This window comes from Gracilinanus agilis, chromosome 5 (genome assembly GCF_016433145.1).
Source record: "Gracilinanus agilis isolate LMUSP501 chromosome 5, AgileGrace, whole genome shotgun sequence".
Classification (NCBI taxonomy): Eukaryota; Metazoa; Chordata; class Mammalia; order Didelphimorphia; family Didelphidae; genus Gracilinanus; species Gracilinanus agilis.
This window is the reverse complement of record NC_058134.1, coordinates 62,570,115-62,589,612: the sequence shown is the minus strand read 5'-3', so window position 1 is coordinate 62,589,612 and position 19,498 is coordinate 62,570,115. Positions and strand designations below refer to the sequence as shown.

The window sequence follows — 19,498 nt, the reverse complement described above, 5'->3', positions numbered from 1 at the left end:
TAAAATGTTTTCTATGGCTTATTTTACTGTCCTAATAAAATGTCAGCTACAGAAGGGAGTGATTGGTATTTAGTACATTAATATGCTTTATGTATAGAAGGGGAACTTTCAAAGTATTTTTTCCTGACTACTAGATATACAAAATTTAAATGCACAATCAAAACCAAACTTTCCTCATTCAATACCTTTAATTTTAGCTTTTAAAAGATAAATACCTACAACCACCCAAAGACAGAATAAAAGATCATATTTGATGATTTTTGGTCTCTCTTTCCCCCAAAGTCATATCTTCTTTCATCAGCTGCTATGGCTGCTCATAAGGCAAGAAAAAGAGATAAGAGAGTTTTCCACTGTTACACTCGCAATGCCAGGAGAATGAGGGGAAAGCCTCTAGGAGAGAGTATGGATCTCCTAAGGACATGAACAAGAGCTGCAAAGTATGGACTGGCATAGATGAGGACTTACCTAAATCGCTGAAAGAAACTCTTGAAACAATGAGATCATGGATTTATTTAAGTATAATAATTAAGTCATGACAAATATTTAAAAGGAGGGTACAAACATTCATTATACTGTATGGGGCTTATACTAAATGTGGAAAGTCAATTCGGCTGGGAGAATTTTTTCTTCAAAATATTAACAATATCAGTACTAATGCTAGATGACATTCTATTTTTAAAATGTTCAAAACTCATGACCTATGTTTCAAAGAAATTCTAAAAAAAGGGGCAGCTGGGTAGCTCAGTGGATTGAGAGCCAGGCCTAGAGACTGGAGGTTCTAGGTTCAAATCTGGCCTCAGACATTTCCTACCTGTGTGACCCTGGGCAAGTCACTTAACCCCCATTGCCTAGCCCTTACCACTCTTCTGCCTTAGAACCAGTACACAGTATTGATTCTAAGATGGAAGGTAAGGGTTTTAAAAAAAAAGAGAAAGAAAAATTCTAAAAAGATAGAAAATAGTTCACATTTTGAATTGTTATATAATTTATATATTACAAAAGAGACCGGGACTAAATGGAAAGTTTGACACTCAACCACAAATATCAAGAGAAAGATGAAAAGGTAAATAAGAAACAGAGGGAAAAGAAAGAAAACTCATAGTCTTTTAAGCTTGACTCTTTAAGGGCATAAATAAGATCTAATTATCTGTATTACTAGGTGGAGAAATGCTATGTATAATTCTCTATAGTGAACTCTATACACTATTATAATATTCACTATTATAGCAACCAGAAGAATAACTCATAGGGAGAGGACAGGATACTAAATGGTCTAAGAAGACATGGGGGGTGGGGGGGTGGGGGAATAGCAGGGGACACCAAGAAAAATCCGAGTAAATAAGAAAAATAAGATATTCTATTACACACAAAGAGGGCATGGGAAGGGAAGGGGATAAATACTACCATAAGAAGGAGAGGAAGAGAGCATAATCAAACCTTACTCTCAGTGTAATCAACCCGGAGAAGGAAGAGTAGCTTTATTATCCATCCGGATAAAAAACTCTATCTAACCCTACTGAGAAAGTCAGAAGGGATAAACCAAAGGGAGCAGGGGAGTGGGGAGGTCAAAAAAGGGAGGGGAGAAGAAGGGGGAGGGAATTCATTCGGTCTTTAAAAAACAAAAAGAGGGGCACAACAAGGGAGGGGGCAGAAAGAGAAGTCAATCAAGGGAGGGGATAAGGGATACTGGCTCAAAGCAAACCACTGGTGTAAAAGAAAATAGTGTAATAAGAAGGAGTGGGTCTAGGGGAGGATACAAAAATGTCAGTGAATACACAACTAACAATTGTAACTCTGAATGTGAACAGGATGAACTCGCTCACAAAACGGAAGCAAATAGCAGAGTGGATCAGAAACCAAAATCCTACCATAGGTTGTCTACAAGAAACACATATGAGGCGGGTAGACACACACAAGTTCAAAGTTAAGGGTTTGAGCAAAATCTTTTGGGCATCAAATGAGAAAAAGAAGGCAGGAGTGGCTATCATGATCTCTGACAAAGCCAAAGTAAAAACAGATATGATTAAAAAAGACAGGGAAGGTCATTACATCCTGATTAAAGGCAGTATAAACAATGAGGAAATAACCTGCTCAATATGTATGCACCAAGTGGCATAGCACACAAATTCATAAAGAAGAAACTGGCAGAGCTCAAGAAGGAAATAGATAGTAAAACCATAATAGTGGGAGATCTAAATATTCCTCTGTCAGATCTAGATAACTCAAACCAAAAAATAAATAAGAAAGAGGTAAGAGAGATGAATGAAGTCCTACAAAAATTAGATTTAATTGATATGTGGAGAAAAATAAATAGGGACAAAAAGGAATACACCTTCTTTTCAGCTGCACATGGTACATTTACGAAGATTGACCATGTAATAGGGCATAGAATCATGGCAAACAAATGCAAAAGAGCAGATATAATAAATGTAACCTTCTCAGATCATAATGCGATAAAAATAATAATCAGTAAGGGCACCTGGACAGGCAAATCAAAAACCAATTGGAAATTAAACAATATGATTCTCCAAAACCAAATTGTCAAAGAAGGAATCATAGAAACAATCAACAATTTCATTGAAGAGAATGACAATGATGAGACATCCTATCAAAATCTGTGGGATGCAGCCAAGGCAGTACTCAGGGGGAAATTTATATCCTTGAGTGCATATATTAACAAATTAAGGAGGGCAGAGATTAATGAATTGGGCATGCAACTCAAAAAATTAGAAAGCGAGCAAATAAAAAACCCCCAGATGAAAACTAAATTAGAAATACTAAAAATTAAGGGAGAAATTAATAAAATCGAAAGTAAAAGAACTATTGAATTAATAAGACTATAATTTATATATTATATATAATGTTATATAATTATATATAATGTTATATAATTTCCATTAACTAACTAAAATTTTTGTGTCAACCCAAGGTAAATCTGAGAAACCGGAAGAACCCAGAAAACAAAAAGTGATCTTCTAATTTACCCTTTTCTTAGTGCAGTGGGATAAGATTAAAAAAATAATAATAAAAAGATTTGAAGTCAGGGGAAATGGGTCAAAATTCCTTACATATGACCTTGTACAAGTTATTTCACCTCCTATAAAATGAGGGTAGTGGATTAAATAAATGACCCTTTCAGATCTGAACCTATACTCTTAGATCTTTGTTAGACTTTGTTAACACACTGTATAAAAAAGAGGAAGAGACGGGTCTCTGGCTTCTTTCTAACTCTCTATGATCTTATCATCTTTTAAAATCTCCTTGAGTCAGATGCCCATTATCACCTCTATTATTTAACATAGTACTAGAAACACTAGCAGTTGCAATTAGAGAAGAAAAAGAAATTGAAGGTATCAAAATAGGCAATGAGGAGACTAAACTATCACTCTTTGTAGATGATATATGATGGTCTATTTAAAGAATCCTAGAGAATCAACTAAGAAGCTTGTAGAAATAATCAACAACTTTAGCAAAGTTGCAGGATACAAAATAAATGCACATAAATCATCAGCATTTCTATATATTTCCAACACATCACAGCAGCAAGAGGTAGAAAGAGAAACACCATTTAAAATCACCCTAGATAATATAAAATACTTAGGAATCTATCTACCAAAACAAACACAGGAATTATACGAGCACAACTACAAAACACTTTCCAAACAATTAAAACAAGATCTAAACAATTGGAAAAACATTGATTGCTCATGGGTAGAACAAGCTAACATAATAAAAATGACCATTCTACCTAAATTATTTTGCTTATTTAGTGCCATATCTATCAAACTACCAAAAAACTTTTTTACTTAATTAGAAAAAACGATAACAAATTTCATTTGGAATAACAAAAGATCAAGAATATCAAGGGAAATAATGAAAAAAAAAATGTGAAGGAAGGGGGCCTAGCAGTACCAGATATTAAACTGTACTATAAAGCAGTGGTCATCAAAACAATATGGTACTGGCTAAGAGACAGAAGGGAGGATCAGTGGAATAGACTTGGGGTAAGTGACGTCAGAGCAAGACAGTCTACGATAAACCCATAGAGCCCAATTTTTGGGACAAAAACCCACTATTTGACAAATATTGCTGGGAAAACTGAAAAACAATATGAGAGAGATTAGGTTTAGATCAACATCTCATACCCTACATCAAGATAAATTCAGAATGGGTGAATGACTTGAATATAAAGAAGGAAACTGTAAGTAAATTAAGTGAACACAGAATAGTACACTTGTCAGATCTCTGGGAAAGAAAAGAATTTAAAACCAAGCAAGAATTAGAAAAAATTACAAAATGTAAAGTAAATTTTGATTATATTAAATTAAAAAGGTTTTGTACAAACAAAAATAATGCGACCACAATCAGAAGGGAAACAACAAACTAGGGGAAAAAAATCTTTATAACAAAAAACTCTGACAGAGGTCTAATTACTCAAATATACAAAGAGTTAAATCAATTGTATAAAAAAATCAAGCCATTCACCAATTAATAAATGGGCAAAGGACATGAATAGGCAATTTTCAGATACAGAAATCAAAACTGTCAATAAGCACATGAGAAAGTGTTCTAAATCTCTAATAATTAGAAAAATGCAAATCAAAACAACTCTGAGGTATCATCTCACACCCAGCAGATTGGCTAAAATGACAGTAGGGGAGAGTAATAAAAGCTGGAGGGGATGTGGCCAAATTGGGACATTAATGCATTGCTGGTGGAGTTGTGAACTGATCCAGCCATTCTGGGTGGCAATTTGAAACTATACCCAAAGAGCACTAAAAGACTACCTGCCCTTTAATCCAGCCATACCACTGCTGGGTTTATACCCCAAAGAGATATGAATCCTGTAACCATTGAAAATTTTTCTAAAAAATAAAAATAAATAAAACTGGAAAAAATAAAAACTCCTTGAGTCACAAAACCTATGATCCCTAAGATATACACAAGAAAGAAATATTGTATTGTTTCCCAATGGCCATGTCGGCACAAATCATGAGATAAGGCAATTTCCTGCTGATAATTAGTTCCCTCAAAGGAGACAAAAGACATTTAATGACAAGAATAAATCCAGTGACCTTGTAGACCACTGTAATTACTTGCCTGAGTTGTAGCAACAGCAGTGGTTACAGATGATGTGGCGGAAGGAGACAAACCTCCTACTTGTTGCAAATGACCAGAAGATTGTGGAGGTAAATGAGAACTGGAAACAGGAGTACTAGATCCTGAGCCAGATACTGCATTCGGAAATGATACTGCTACATCATTGCTGCTATAAATACCTAAAAGAAAAGACATTTTCTTGTGTTAACTGGAATGCAAAATTCATTGATAAGGTACATCAAAGTATTATTAGTAAGAAAACAGAGGAAACAAAGCTCAGAGTAGCGGTAATGCTAACCCCAACATCCAAATACTAACTTCAAAGATCCTTAAGACTGACCAATTATTTTTTAGGGATCAAAAATTCCAATTTTAATTCAATTCAAATCAAAGTCATTAAAGATTAGAATTTTCAAAGTAATGGAAAGTAGTAAAACATTTCTTTACAAAGTTTAGGGGTGAAAAGACAGACCTTTTATCAGAACTAATAGAAAAGAAGATAGGGAAGAACTATGGACTATGGGCAAGAATGTGTCTGGGAGCTTGCTTTTTCCATTATCCCCTTGGTCATCTTTGCATTCTTTTCTCTCTTTCCTTCCCTGCTGCCTACAAACACCCATAAACTTACCCTAGCCTTAAAAATAAAACAATGATGAAACCCCATCACTTTTTACTTAAATCCCCTTCAAACTATTTTCTATTTCTTTACCTTTTTAGTGGCCAAATTTCTTATAAAAGCCCTTTAGGCCCATTTATTGCTTTTCATTTCCTTGGTTCTCAACCTTTTGCAATCTGACTTCATCTCTCACAGAAACAGGTTATTAAGTTTTTTCTCAAACCACATGTTTCCCAACCTTTCTGAAGTTTGAGACAATGGTGATCACTCCTTTTACACATCAAGACTCCACAGCACTGATAATTCCTGATCTTTGTTCAGATAGCTGGGCCATTCCTGAATCCCCCTTAGCAGGGTCACCAATTTGTTTTTCTCCCCCTAAACAATGCTATCTTCCAAGGCTTTGTCCTGGGAGCTGGCCCTCTCTCTCTCTGTCTCTCTCTATTTACCTGAGCTAGGAATCAAGGTGCAAATTTTAAAAAGACCATTTCTCCTCTTTTAGAGCTTCCACTATACTGGTTCTTTTGATCTCTGATCCCACATTGGACATCTCCACCTGGCTATGCTATTTGTATCTAAATTCAATTGATTATTTTCCCTCTTGCCTAAAACAATCTTTCTTTAAACTTCGTGACTTTTGTTGATTAAGTTCCCTGTCCTCACAGGTAACTCAGCTTTCATGACTTCAAAGTTATCTCCAATTCTTCCTTCAATTCCCCATACCCAATTAGTTATTTGATCTTATTAATTCTACCTCACAACAAAATTCTACTGATGCTTTCTTTTCATTAACACTCATCTCTCCCATGGATTACTTCAAATAGTTTTCTTTTTAGTCTTCTGTTTCCAATCAATCTTCTCTCCAACCTATCCTCTCCACAGCCAAAATTATCTTCTTAAGTCTCAGATCTGACCATGTCACTACTATGTTAAATAACTTTAGTGGCTCTCTACCTCCTCTAGGATAAAAGTCAAACTCCTCATTCTGGAATTTAACATCATGTGACTCTCTCAGCCAACCTACCTTTCCAGTCTTATTCCAAATCCCACAACCCACCTCTGGGCCTTTAAACCAGCTGAGTCCCACACCTGGAATAATTGCCTTCCAGATTCCAGCCTTAGAATCCTTACTTCCATTAAGTTTCAGGTTAGTTATCATTTCCCAAGCAAAGGCTTCCCCAATCTCGGCCAAAAAAGGACTATGATCTTCCCCATCAAATTACACCTTATAGTTTGATCTATGTGTGTACATTTAAATTCCTTAAAGGCAAGGGTGATTTTTATTTTTTGTATGGACCTTGGAAATTATATATATATATATATATACATATATATATATATATATATAACCAGCATGNCTACTATGTTAAATAACTTTAGTGGCTCTCTACCTCCTCTAGGATAAAAGTCAAACTCCTCATTCTGGAATTTAACATCATGTGACTCTCTCAGCCAACCTACCTTTCCAGTCTTATTCCAAATCCCACAACCCACCTCTGGGCCTTTAAACCAGCTGAGTCCCACACCTGGAATAATTGCCTTCCAGATTCCAGCCTTAGAATCCTTACTTCCATTAAGTTTCAGGTTAGTTATCATTTCCCAAGCAAAGGCTTCCCCAATCTCGGCCAAAAAAGGACTATGATCTTCCCCATCAAATTACACCTTATAGTTTGATCTATGTGTGTACATTTAAATTCCTTAAAGGCAAGGGTGATTTTTATTTTTTGTATGGACCTTGGAAATTATATATATATATATATATATATATATATATATATAACCAGCATGTGTTGTATTTTAAGTATCACAGAAAAAAATATAACTAGGATTGTGATTACTCATAAGCCAAAAAAGAAGTTCAGTAGTTTCTCCTAGTAAGTTTTTAAAACTCTTATCTTCTGTTTCAGAATCAATACTAGTTCTAGGGCAGAAGAGTGATGAGGAATAGGCAAATGAAGTTAAATGACTTGCCCAGGGTCATACAAGTAGGAAGTTCTATAGTTTCAAAAAGAATGTACTAAAGAACATATATATATATATATATATACATATATATATATATGAATGCTCCCACAATTTAATTTTATTCAATGCTGCCAAATGTCTTCCTGACACAATGCTTTTAACATATCACCCTCCTGCTTCAAAATCTCAATAGAATAGCTCTTGACTCAAGTCCAAAGTCTCAAAAATCTTTATATCCACTAGTAGTCAATTTCTGGGAAATGTCATATTGACTTTTCCACCAAAGCTTCATATTAATGAAATACACCTCTTTGGCAATTATATGTGATGTCTAAATACCATCCCCTCTCAATTATCTATACTAATGAAAAAAATGTCACAGATATTAATGGTCTGAAATTCGAAAATGGAAGATGGCTCAAGAGGGATGGGAGCTTATCATAAGTAAAATTCTGAAAAAAACAAACAAATAATGTCAATGAAGCAAAGGGAGAGTTTTCTGTCTAAAGGGAACCATGTTACTATAGAGTTCTATGAAAAGCGTAGAGCTCTAATAGTATCAGAAAATCTATAATATGCTCACATTAAACTAAATATTGCCCAAAATAAAGACCATAAATAGGGAATTTTAAAAAGGCATACTGGGAAAAAGGAAAAAAAAAAAAAGAGGAAACAATGATTATAGCAGATGGGTCAACTGATGACCAGCAAATATAGGGCCTGGGAGGAAAGGTCTAACAGTACATTTCCCGCCATATTCAGATTTATTCACAACAAAGGAATTAAGATTATTATGGCACGATTTCCATCTCTTACATAAGCACTTTCATCATCTGCTTTTCTCCATCAAGAAAAAAAATCTTAACTTTTTGAAAAGAATTGAAGAAAAATGACTGAGAGAACTAAAATCCAAATTAAATGAAAAGGCAGAAAAGAACATATAGCTGGACTAGATGATTTTAAGTCACAAAATGGCTGAATGAAGGAGGCCTAAATGAATTAGATTTTAGGCATGGCAACTCTACTGCTTCCTTCAAGTCCTAGCTGAAACCTCACCTTGTACACAAGTCTTTCCCAATTCCCCTTGATGTTAGTGTCATTTCTCTGCTGATTATTTAAAATTTATCCTGCATATTTTTCGTTTGTATACATAGTTACTTGCATATTGTCACTTCTGTTAGAATGTGAATCTTCTGGAGAACAGAGACTATTGTTTGCCTTTCTTTTTAACCTCAGCACTTAATCAATGATTATTGACTGGAAGAACAGAAGTATTCCAAGACTAGAAATAAGCAAATATTTTCCTAATATTCAAATTGAAGAAACAGGTAAATCCTGTCTCTTCCACACTATACCACACACTACATACGGCAGGAAAGTGGAATGAAATGCTTCTTGACATAACTGACCACCACAGAGCATGGCCCAGCGAAAGCCACTTGTTGGAGATTTGGAAAGGAGATTCATTAAAGCACTGTGGTGATGTCTTTTTGACTCTTTCACACAATCTTTATGATGTCAAATAACTCTATAAAGCCAGATACACATTATTAAAGTACATTTTACAAAGCAGTAGTCTTCAAATACCTGAAGACTTATCACATGAGGACTATCTCTAGATCCTATATTCATTTTGTATATGGCTCCAGATGAGACACGTAGGAGCAATGAAGGCCTATTTCTGCATCATATAAGAAAGTTGAATGATCTACTTTGTGAAGTAACAAACTTCCCATAGCTGGAAGTAAATCTGCTGAAGTTATATGACTACTTATGAATAAAATATTCTATAGGGCATTTGTACAATTGGATTAAATGCTTGTATTAAAGAATTTCTCTAAGGTTGGTGCCAACTCACATTCCATGAAGGATGATGGACAGATGATCAACAGATATGATGGGAAAGACAAGCATTCCAAGTGAGACAGAAGAGCCCAGAGAAGGCTGGGGACTAGGAGTGATCCATTTTGGCTAAAGGATGACTAAGGTAAAGAGTGCTATGAAATAAGAATACAAAATAAGCTAGAACCACACTGTGGAAGGTTTTGAATAACAGGCTAAAGAAAAATTATCTTTCACTGGGTAAGCAAGAAGGATGCTCTAAAGGTTTCTGAGCAGGCAAATGATATATTCAGACCTCTGTATTAAGGTTTCTTTGGAAAGAATATGAAAGCCAGACTTAAGGGGTGGGGGGGTGGGGGGGGGTGGAGAATTAGCTGAGGCTGTTAGAATGGTTCAGGAGAAAATGAGACAATGTTCTAAATAACACTGATCTAGATAAAACCAACATAAAAGCCAAGGTGGTTTTTTTTTGTTTGTTTATGTCAAACTTTCAAAGTGTGGCAGGTTCAGGCTCTCTTTTTTTATGATTGAGAATAAAATGGAAAAACTTTTATTATAAACTAAAGACATTAGTGAAGAAGTATTTTTTCAGTGTACACTTGATCTAAAATAGAGCTTTTGGAAAATAATACCTAAGTTTTGGACTTTTAGGAGAAAGGGGATAGGTTTGGGCTACATACATGCATGAACAAAGCTGGCATGCATTAATTGGAAAATATCCATCTGCCCTGTTTTCAAGTCCTAAAGCACTTTCAAAGATATATACCCTAAAGCAGTGATGGGCAAACTTTTTAAAGTGGGGGCCAAAGGAAAGGAAATGCTCATCTGTCAGTCTGTTTCTAAGGCAACTCTTTCAAGTTTCATTGTATTTATCCTACTCATTGTATTGTATTGTAATTTCCAGCGATGGGATAGAACATTTCAGGGAGCAGCATCTGGCCCAGGCTGTAGTTTGCCCATCACTACCTTAAAGGAATAGGAATATATTATTACTGAGTCACAGAAAATGATCAAGGATTTTTCAGAAGGGATAAGAATGGTGATAGATGGGTGGGTGAGGGAGTCATAAAATTAGTGCCCCAGAAATCCAGGAGGCTGGTAGAGAATCAGTATAGAAATGGCATGAAGCATTTACTAAGTCCAAAGTTTGATTCAGAAAATATGGATCAAAAGTAAAGATGTGGGCAATTAGAAACATGAAAAATTAAAAACACAAAATCACACTGTTCCTGCTCACTCATCCCAAAGACTGTGACAAATCATCTATGTTCTATTGACTACCAGTTTTATAAAGAAAGTCTTGGATATGGCATTAAAACAAAGTGCTTATTAAGGAGCACTATCAAGAGGAGGTTAATGCTGTAATAATTGGCCAGAAAATGTACTAGACTTCTTTAAAATTTACTTTTTATACATTGTTTAAAGTAAGTCAAAGCTCCATGCAAATCTAAGCATTTGTCTTGTTTTTAAAATGTATAACTGGTTTTGAACAACGATACATGGATTGGAATTGATAGTCAGCTCAAGGATGGGGGGGGGGGCGGGCAGGAGAAGAGGAGGGAAAGAGCATGAATCATGTAACCATGGGAAAATACTCTTAATTAACTAATTAATTAAAAATAAAATAGAATGTATACCCGGGGGGAAGCTGTGTGGTTCAGTGGTTTGAGAATCAGGCCTGGCGACAGGAGGTCCAAGGTTCAAATTTGGCCTCTGACATTTCCTAGCTGTGTATCCCTGGGCAAGTCACTGCCAAGTTCTTACCGCTCTTCTGCTTTGGAAATGGTACTAATTATCAATTCTAAGACAGAAGTTATGGGTTTTTAAAAAAGTATATCCCTGTCCCTTATTTCCATAAAGATCTCTATTACTGACCTTTGGTTTTTAACTCAGTAAGTAGCAAATAAAACAAATGTGAAATCTGGTGATGACTACATGCAAATATATATATAAAGATAACCAAAGACTACCCTACTAATAATACTCTTATGATTTCAAAGGAGGCAAGTGAGAGTGGTAGACCAGAAAGCACAATATCTCCAGAGTAAGAGGACTTGGGTTTAAATTTCTGCTCTGTAAATTCTACCTTTGAAATTCAGGGAAGGCCCTGTAACCTCCCAGACTTTGATTTCCTCATGAAGGCTTGTACCCACCTTCTGACAGAGAAGCACTGGGCTCAATATGCTCTGGGAGGCATATTTTTCTGGACACGGACAATGTAGAAACTTATTCTGCTTTACTATGAATATTGTTACAAGAGTTTTCATTTTTTTTTTCTGCCCCAGTAGTAAAGGTAGGCAAGAAAAAGAAGAAGAAGAAAAAAAGCTTTTTTCAATCTACGTCAAATTCACCAAAGTACTACCACAAATCCAATCTTTAAAAAATAGTACAATCTCAGGGTTGTCCATCAACGATTTCTCTGAGCAGGAACAAATGAAGTATTTGATCATATCTTATCTCTTTCCCACCCTTTAAAACATTCCTGGGGAGCAGCTAGGGGGCTCAGTGCATTGGGAGCCCAGTCCAGAGCTGGGAGGTCTGGCCTCAGACACTTGTTAGCTGTGTGACCCTAAGCAGGCCACTTAATCCCCATTGCCTAGCCCTTACAACATATGTTCTGCCTTGGAACCAATACATAGTACTGATTTTCATATAGAAGGGTGAGGGTTTAAAAAAAAATCTGAGTAGCTTTTTAAGTTAAATGTTTTAATTATTATATTCTTTAACAGAAAATCAAGTGATACATAAGGGAGATCCACAGTTTTCAATGTCTTTTGGTTCATTTTATTTGAGGTTCATTAACTTTAAAATATTTTTTAAGAAAGAAAATTCCTTGGCTTTTAAATGACCTTTTGTTCATACCTACAGGTTTCACAAATTGCTTGTAAATATTTCCCACATTACCTCAAAGCAAATTCTCATGTAGATTTTACTTTCAATTTTCACTACTTGTACTGCTTTTAGCCTCTTAGATTTTTCTACATCTTTTTGTTGCTCAATATTTTTCCCTTAGTCCTCATGGAAATAATCTCTGATTGCTGGAATCTGTTTTTCTGATAATTCATTTAAAAAACTGTCAACACTGATTTTTTTTTCTTTGTGTTCTAGAAACTGAAGATTCCACCAATTTAAAAAACTTTTTATCCATATACTTTTGCATTCAGAATTCATCCCTATGAATACCAAACAAATTACCAAAAACTTACTGTCTAGATCTAGGAAAAAATAGGAAAGTTCATATGGAAGAACAAAGTGTCAGGAATATCAAGCAAACTGATGGAAATTTGGAAAAGGGCAAGGAAATTAACAGTACCGTCTCTAGCTATTCTACCAATCTATAATTGTCCATACAAGCTGGGACTGATTAAGAAATAGAAAAGGGGATGCCCAGGGGAACAGATTAAATACACAATAGATACATAAGTTAATTGATGTAGTAACATTTTTTAAAAATCTAATGATCTTGGCTATTGGGGAAAGAATCCACCATTCAACAAAAACTGCTTGGGAAAACAGAAAGTCATTGGGCAGAAACTAGACATAAACCAGTATCTCCCATTATATGCTAAAGTAAGTTCAAAAGATGAACATGATCCATTTTCTCATAAAAGGTGACATCAAACATATATTAGTGAAGCATGGAAGAAAATACCTTGAAAATCTATGGAAATGGAAGACTTTGTGACTAAACAAGAGTAGAGAGGTTCTCAGCAGGCAAAATAGATAATTTTGATATAAAATTATAAAGTTTGTGAATAAACAAAACCAATGCAGCAGAAATTAGGGGAAAATCTTTGCAGCACGTTTCTTTAACAGAGATTTCCTTTCTAAGATGCAGAGGAAAGGAGCCAAATTTTTTAGAATAAAAGACATTTGCCAATTGATAACTCACCAAAGGGAACAAATAGAAAGTTTTCAGAGGAAGAAGTTATCAAAAGCTATTTGGGGGGAAAAAAGCAAGCTCTAAATCAATAATTAAAGAAATGCAAATTTAAACAACTCTGAGGAACCATCTCACACCTCTAAGATAGTAAAAATAAGAAAAAAGGAAAATGGAAAATGCTGGGGGGAGGGGAGAGAGAATAAATTGATCCAGACATTTGGGAAAGTAATTTGAAACTATACTCCGAAAGTTACTAAATGTTATACCCTTTGACATGATGATACCACTCCTAGGTAACCCAAAAAAAGATAAAAAAGAGAGGGAAAGGATCCTTATGTACAAATGTATCTATACAAGCACTTTTGGTAGCAAAGAATTGGATAAAGGATGTCTATCAAATGAGGAATAAATAAACAAGTTATGGCATATGAATGGGATGGAATACTATTGTGTTACAAGAAATGATGGAGATAGTTTTAGAAAAACCTATGAAAGTTTGCAAAGTGAAGGGGACAAGAACCAAGAGAACAATTTATACAATAACAACATTGTAAAGATTATCAACTTTGAAAGACTTTGTGGTCAAGGCCTGTTACAAAGGACTCATGATGAAATGTGCTATTCATCTTCAGAGAGAGCTGACAGACTCTGAGTTCAGCTTGAAGCTTATTTTCTTTTTCTCTCTTCCTCTTTCCTTCCTTCCTGACATGGCTAATATTAAAAACTTGTTTTGCATCATTATGCATATTTTAATAGATTTTCTTTTTCTTGTCTTATTGATGAGTGGAAGAAGGATCAGAACAGAATTTGAAACTGAAAAAAAATTGAAAAAAACCCTTGATATTCTATGAATATCACAAATTAAACACCTCCAAAACAACTCATTATTTCCCTCCTTGCTCCCCATTCAAACTCTCTACTAAATCTCACTTCTAATGAAAACACAATCAAATCTTTGTTCCCCAAGAGAATAGCAAATCTTGGCATCATTCTTCATTTCTCATTTTCTCTCTTTTCTTATATCCAATCCTAAATCCAAATCTTTTTATTTTTGATGTGTTCCACATCTCTCTTATCTGTCTCCATCTCTCTCTACATTCATCAACCTAATTCAGCCAAGACTACATTGCATCTGCACAACCACAAAGGCCTAAAATTAACCTCTGTCTTACCTTAAGTCTTTTCCTTCTTCCTTCTACCAACTCTTCCACAATGTTACCAAGTTAATCTTCAAAAAGTACCAAGTGTGACAATCATTTATTTCACTCCCTGACTTAATAAATTCTCGGGGTTCTCTATGTTTCATCCAGAATTAAACATAAGCTCCTTTATTTCCCCTTTCATAACCAAATTCTCATCTTAAAAAATTCCTTAATTGCTAAGCAAGTGTCTATCAAAGAGTGACGTCCTACAATAGGCTCTTGGGATACAAGTATAAAGAATGAAAGAACTCCGCCTTGCAAAGAGCTATATTAATGGAGACAACAAGTACATGTACAACATAAACATAAGCTGAATAAATATTAATATATCAAAAATAGTTAAATGCAAGTCAGTTTGGGAAGGCGCTAACAGAAAGAGGAAATCAAGAAAGGCTTCGTACACAGATTTAGCTCTCTTGAAAGCAAGAAAAGGAGTATGAGGGGAAAACAGAACTTCTGCAATGAGGGCTTGTGAGTGCTGCTCAGGGGTGCACCCCTCTGGTGCTCCCTTTTGCTACCAGTTCTGGGCTGCAGTTCCAAGAAGCAGCCACACACTGGCACACCATCTCTGCAGGCAGACTGAATGAGGTAGAGAGTAACCAACAAGCCTCAAACCCACCAGTGAGTTCGGGGGTGTGGAAGGGGCAGATGAGAACAATTTGTTCCAAATGCCATGAAGCAGGTACTAGGCTGAGTTGTTAAAGCTTGGCTAGACATGGAAGAAGTCGCCTTCACCTACAACACATTATGCCATCACCACTTATCTTGGCTTTGGCCTTGCCCGATGCATTTGGATCACTCTAGAAGACAATGTAGCTAAGTCTCAATGAAATCCAATCTATTAGTGATGTCATTTTGGTCTTCTTTGAGAAGAACAACAATTAACCAACAAAAGAAGAGAGAGACTGGAGGAAGCAAAGGTAAGGAGGGAGTATGTTCCAGGCACAGAGAAGAGAGACGGTACAGTATGTGAGAAACAGAGACCAGGTTAACCCCATCCAAAATGTAGGGCAAGTAGGAGGAGGGAGAAAAAGATCCACGGAGGGTAGAAAGACAAGAGGACAGGCTGCAAAGGGCTATACAAGCTCAACAGGGGAGCTGACATTTTGTTCTACAGATAAGAGAAAGCTGATAGAAGGAAACAGCAGGATCCAATCTACACTTAAAGAACATTTTTTTGCTAATACGTAGGAGGGGTGGGAGCACAAGGAAACTTAGGGCAGGGAGAGAAATGAAAAAAGTTGCTGGCAATGATGGAGAAAAGTGGTGATGAGCTACTTTCAGGTCTCCCTTGTCTATTCTTCCTTCTGAGTTTTCTCACTTTCCTTATTTCTTTTTAAAACTTTCACATTAACAAAGCCCAGCAGCATGAGACAGAAAGAGAAATTGCATTTAAAGTCACTCTAGACAATATAAAATACTTGGGAATATATTTGCCCAGACAAACATAGGAATTATGTGAAGACAATTACAAAACCCTTTTCACACAAAGTCAGATCTAAACAAATGGAATTAATTGCTCGAGAGTAGGACTGAGCTAACATAATAAAAATGACAATTCTACCTAAGCCAATTTATTTATTCAGTGCCATTCCAATCAAATTGCCAAAAAAAAATTTTATAAAACTAGAAAAATAAGAAACTTCATTGGGAAGAACAAACGGTCAAGAATATCAAGGAATAAATGAAAAAAGTGAAGGTGGACTAGTAGTATCAATCCCAAACTGTACTATAAAGCAGTAATCATCAAAACAATCTGGTACTGGCTAAGAAAAAGAATGAATGGTGGATCAATGAAATAGATATGGAATAAATAATCTTAGCAGTCTAGTGTTTAATAAACCCAAAGATTTTAGGTTTTGGTAAGAACTCACTATTCGACAAAAACTGCTGGAAAAATTGGAAAACAGTTTGGCAGAAAATAAATACAGGCCCATATCTCACACTCAAAATGACTATAAGATTTAGACATAAAGGCTCATAGTATAAGTAAGCTAGGGGAGCATAGAATCATTTACCTATCAGACTATGAAGAAGGGAGAAATTTATGTCCAAATAGAGATAGAGAACATTACAAGATGTAAAATGAATAATTTTGATTATATTAAATTATAAAGCTTTTATACATACAAAACCAATGTAACCAAGATTAGAAGGGAAACAACAAATTGGGGAGGGGGTGGGGGGGTTATAACAAATTTCTCTAATGAAGGTCTCATTTCTCAAATTTATAGAGAACTAAGTCAAATTTACAACAATATGTCATTCTTCAAATGACAAATGGTGAAAAGGATTTGAACAAGCTATTTTCAGATGAAGATATCAAAGCTATCAATAATCATATGAAAAATTGTTCTAAATCACTCTTGATTAGAGAAATGGAAATCAAAATAACTCTGAGGTACAATTCACCCCTATCAAATTGGCCAATATGACAGTAAAGTGATAAATATTGGAAGGGATGTGGCAAAATTGGGACACTAATGCATTGTTGTTGGGAGTCGCGAACTAATTCAACCATTCCTCCATTCCAAATGATTGTTTGGAAGTATGCCCAAACTGTACATACTCTTTGATTCTGTAATACCTCTACTGAGTCTATATCCTAAAGAGATAACAAAAAAAAGGGGAAAGGGACCTACTTGTATAAAAATATTTATAACTGCTCTTTTCGTGGTAGCAAAGAACTGTTAATTGAGGGAATGATTGAACAAATTGTGGTATAGGATGGTGATGGAATATTATTGTGCTGTAAGAAATGAACGGGGGGGGGGGGGGGGGGGGAGTGCGCCAGCTGGGTAGCTCACTGGATTGAGAATCAGGCCTAGAGACAGGAGGTCCTAGGTTCAAATCTGGCCTCAGACACTTCCCAGCTGTGTGACCCTGGGCAAGTCACTTGACCCCCCTTGCACACCCTTACCACTCTTCCACCTATGAGCCAATACACAGAAGTTAAGGGCTTAAAAAAAGATTAAAAAAAAAAAAAAGAAATGAACAGGATGATTCCAGAAAGGGCTAAAAAGATCTTCATGAACTGATGCAGAGTGAAATAAGCTGAACCAAGAGAATATCATATAGCAATATTGTGGAATGATCACCTGTGAAGGACTTGACTACTCTCAGCAATACAATGATCCAGGACAATTTTGAGGGACTTATGACAAAGAATATGCTATCCCTTCCAGAGAAAAAAAATTGCTGGAGTCAGAAAGCAGATCAAAGCACATGATTTTTCAAATTAGTTTTGCAGATGTTTTGCATGATAATACATGCTATAACCCAAATCAAATTGCTTACCAGCTCCAGGAAGGAGGAGGTATGTGGAAAATTATTATTACATGTAATTGGCAAAATAAAATATCTTTCAAAAACAATTTTTAACTGTGTCAAAGACATCACAATTGCTAGTCTCTCCTTGTCTGTCCCAAATCCCACCTCTTCCCATTAAAAACTAAAATAAATAAAGAAGGAAAAAAACAAACCACAAATAAGCATAATGAATAAAACAAACCACAATGGCTGTGGCCAAAACTGCACATTGGAAGACAGGTAACATGCCATCACAGGTCTTCTGGAGACATGACTGATCATTGGTTTGATTAGAATTCATAAGAATCTCTCGGACTTGCTTTTTTTTCAGACTTTTCCATGCATTCCCTTTTCCCCTATTTCTAATTCTGTCAACAATTCATACTGCCCAGCATCTCTGAAATCATCTCTTTGGTCATATCTATGACAAAATAGTCTATCATATTCATTTTCCATAATTAGGTGAGAAGTTCCCCAGGTCTTGGGATTGTTAGATTTAATGCTTTTCTTGCTCTTTTTTAAATTCCCCATGAAGTATCAGAAAGTTTGTTTTGCTTGGGGGCTATGACCCTTCTCCCCACATTATCTTTTCTCCCCTTCCTATTTCTACTTGATTGCTTGTGTGGAGTTTAATACATTTCTAAACCAAAATGTTTTTCTGTGTTCAACACTGTATTTTCTGGTTTGGATAAAAGTAGATTGGTCTGATCCTCAATTCCCTTCCAAGTCATTCCTTTGCATTATATATTCTTTTTTCCATGAATTCAAATTATGAGAAATGCTTTTTTCCCCCTCTGTTCTACATCAGTGTATTCCTTTTATAATTCCTTTACTTTCTACTCCTAAATGTTTAGAATAGAACTCATGTACTACCAAGATCAGTGTTTTTCATATTTAACTCTCTCAATACAATATATTTCTTCTCTTACTACACCATATACAGTCTCTTCAATTTCTTACATCAATTCACCTTGTTTCTCTGGAATTCTGGTGTTTCCATTTCAAATTTATTACTTTGCTCTAACCTTTATTCAAAAAATGCTTTAAAAGTCTTCTACTATATTAAACATCTATTTTTTTCCTCTGTAGAATTATACCTTGGCAGAGTAGGTTACTCCTGGTTCTGGTAAGCCCATATTTTGCCTCTTAGAATACTGTAGTCCAAGATATGCTCTGGTTTTGAATAGAAGTTACCAGGTCCTATGTGACTTTACTATGCTTCCCTGAGCTTCCTTTTGGATGTTTACAGAATTTTTCCTTTGAAATAGTCTGAATTTTGTCTATAGTAAGGAGTCCTGGGACTCTTGCTTTTCACATTTCTTTCAAAGGGTAACAGATTAGTTCTATCTTTACTCTGTCCTATGGTTATAATAGATTTGGTTAGCTTTATGATTTTTTGAAATGTAGTGACCAAGCCTTTAAACAACAAAGATGGCTTTCGGGGAGTCTAGTGATTCTTAAATTATTTCTCCTTGATCTCTTTACAGGCCAGGTTGTTGTAGTAGTTAGTAGTTGTTGTTTTAAAATAATCTATATTTTATTCTGCTTATCAATCTTTTGATTTTATTCCACTATATCTTT

General features: G+C 35.4%; 1 protein-coding gene across 1 annotated transcript in view; it reads right to left on the bottom strand.

Moving 5' to 3' along the window:
• Positions 1–19,498, bottom strand: part of MLLT10 (MLLT10 histone lysine methyltransferase DOT1L cofactor) — a 177,987-nt gene that overhangs the window by 37,092 nt on the left and 121,397 nt on the right. The window contains exon 10 of the mRNA XM_044678927.1: positions 5,101–5,279. Coding sequence (XP_044534862.1) covers positions 5,101–5,279 — 179 coding nt within the window. The remainder of the gene's footprint in view (positions 1–5,100; positions 5,280–19,498) is intronic.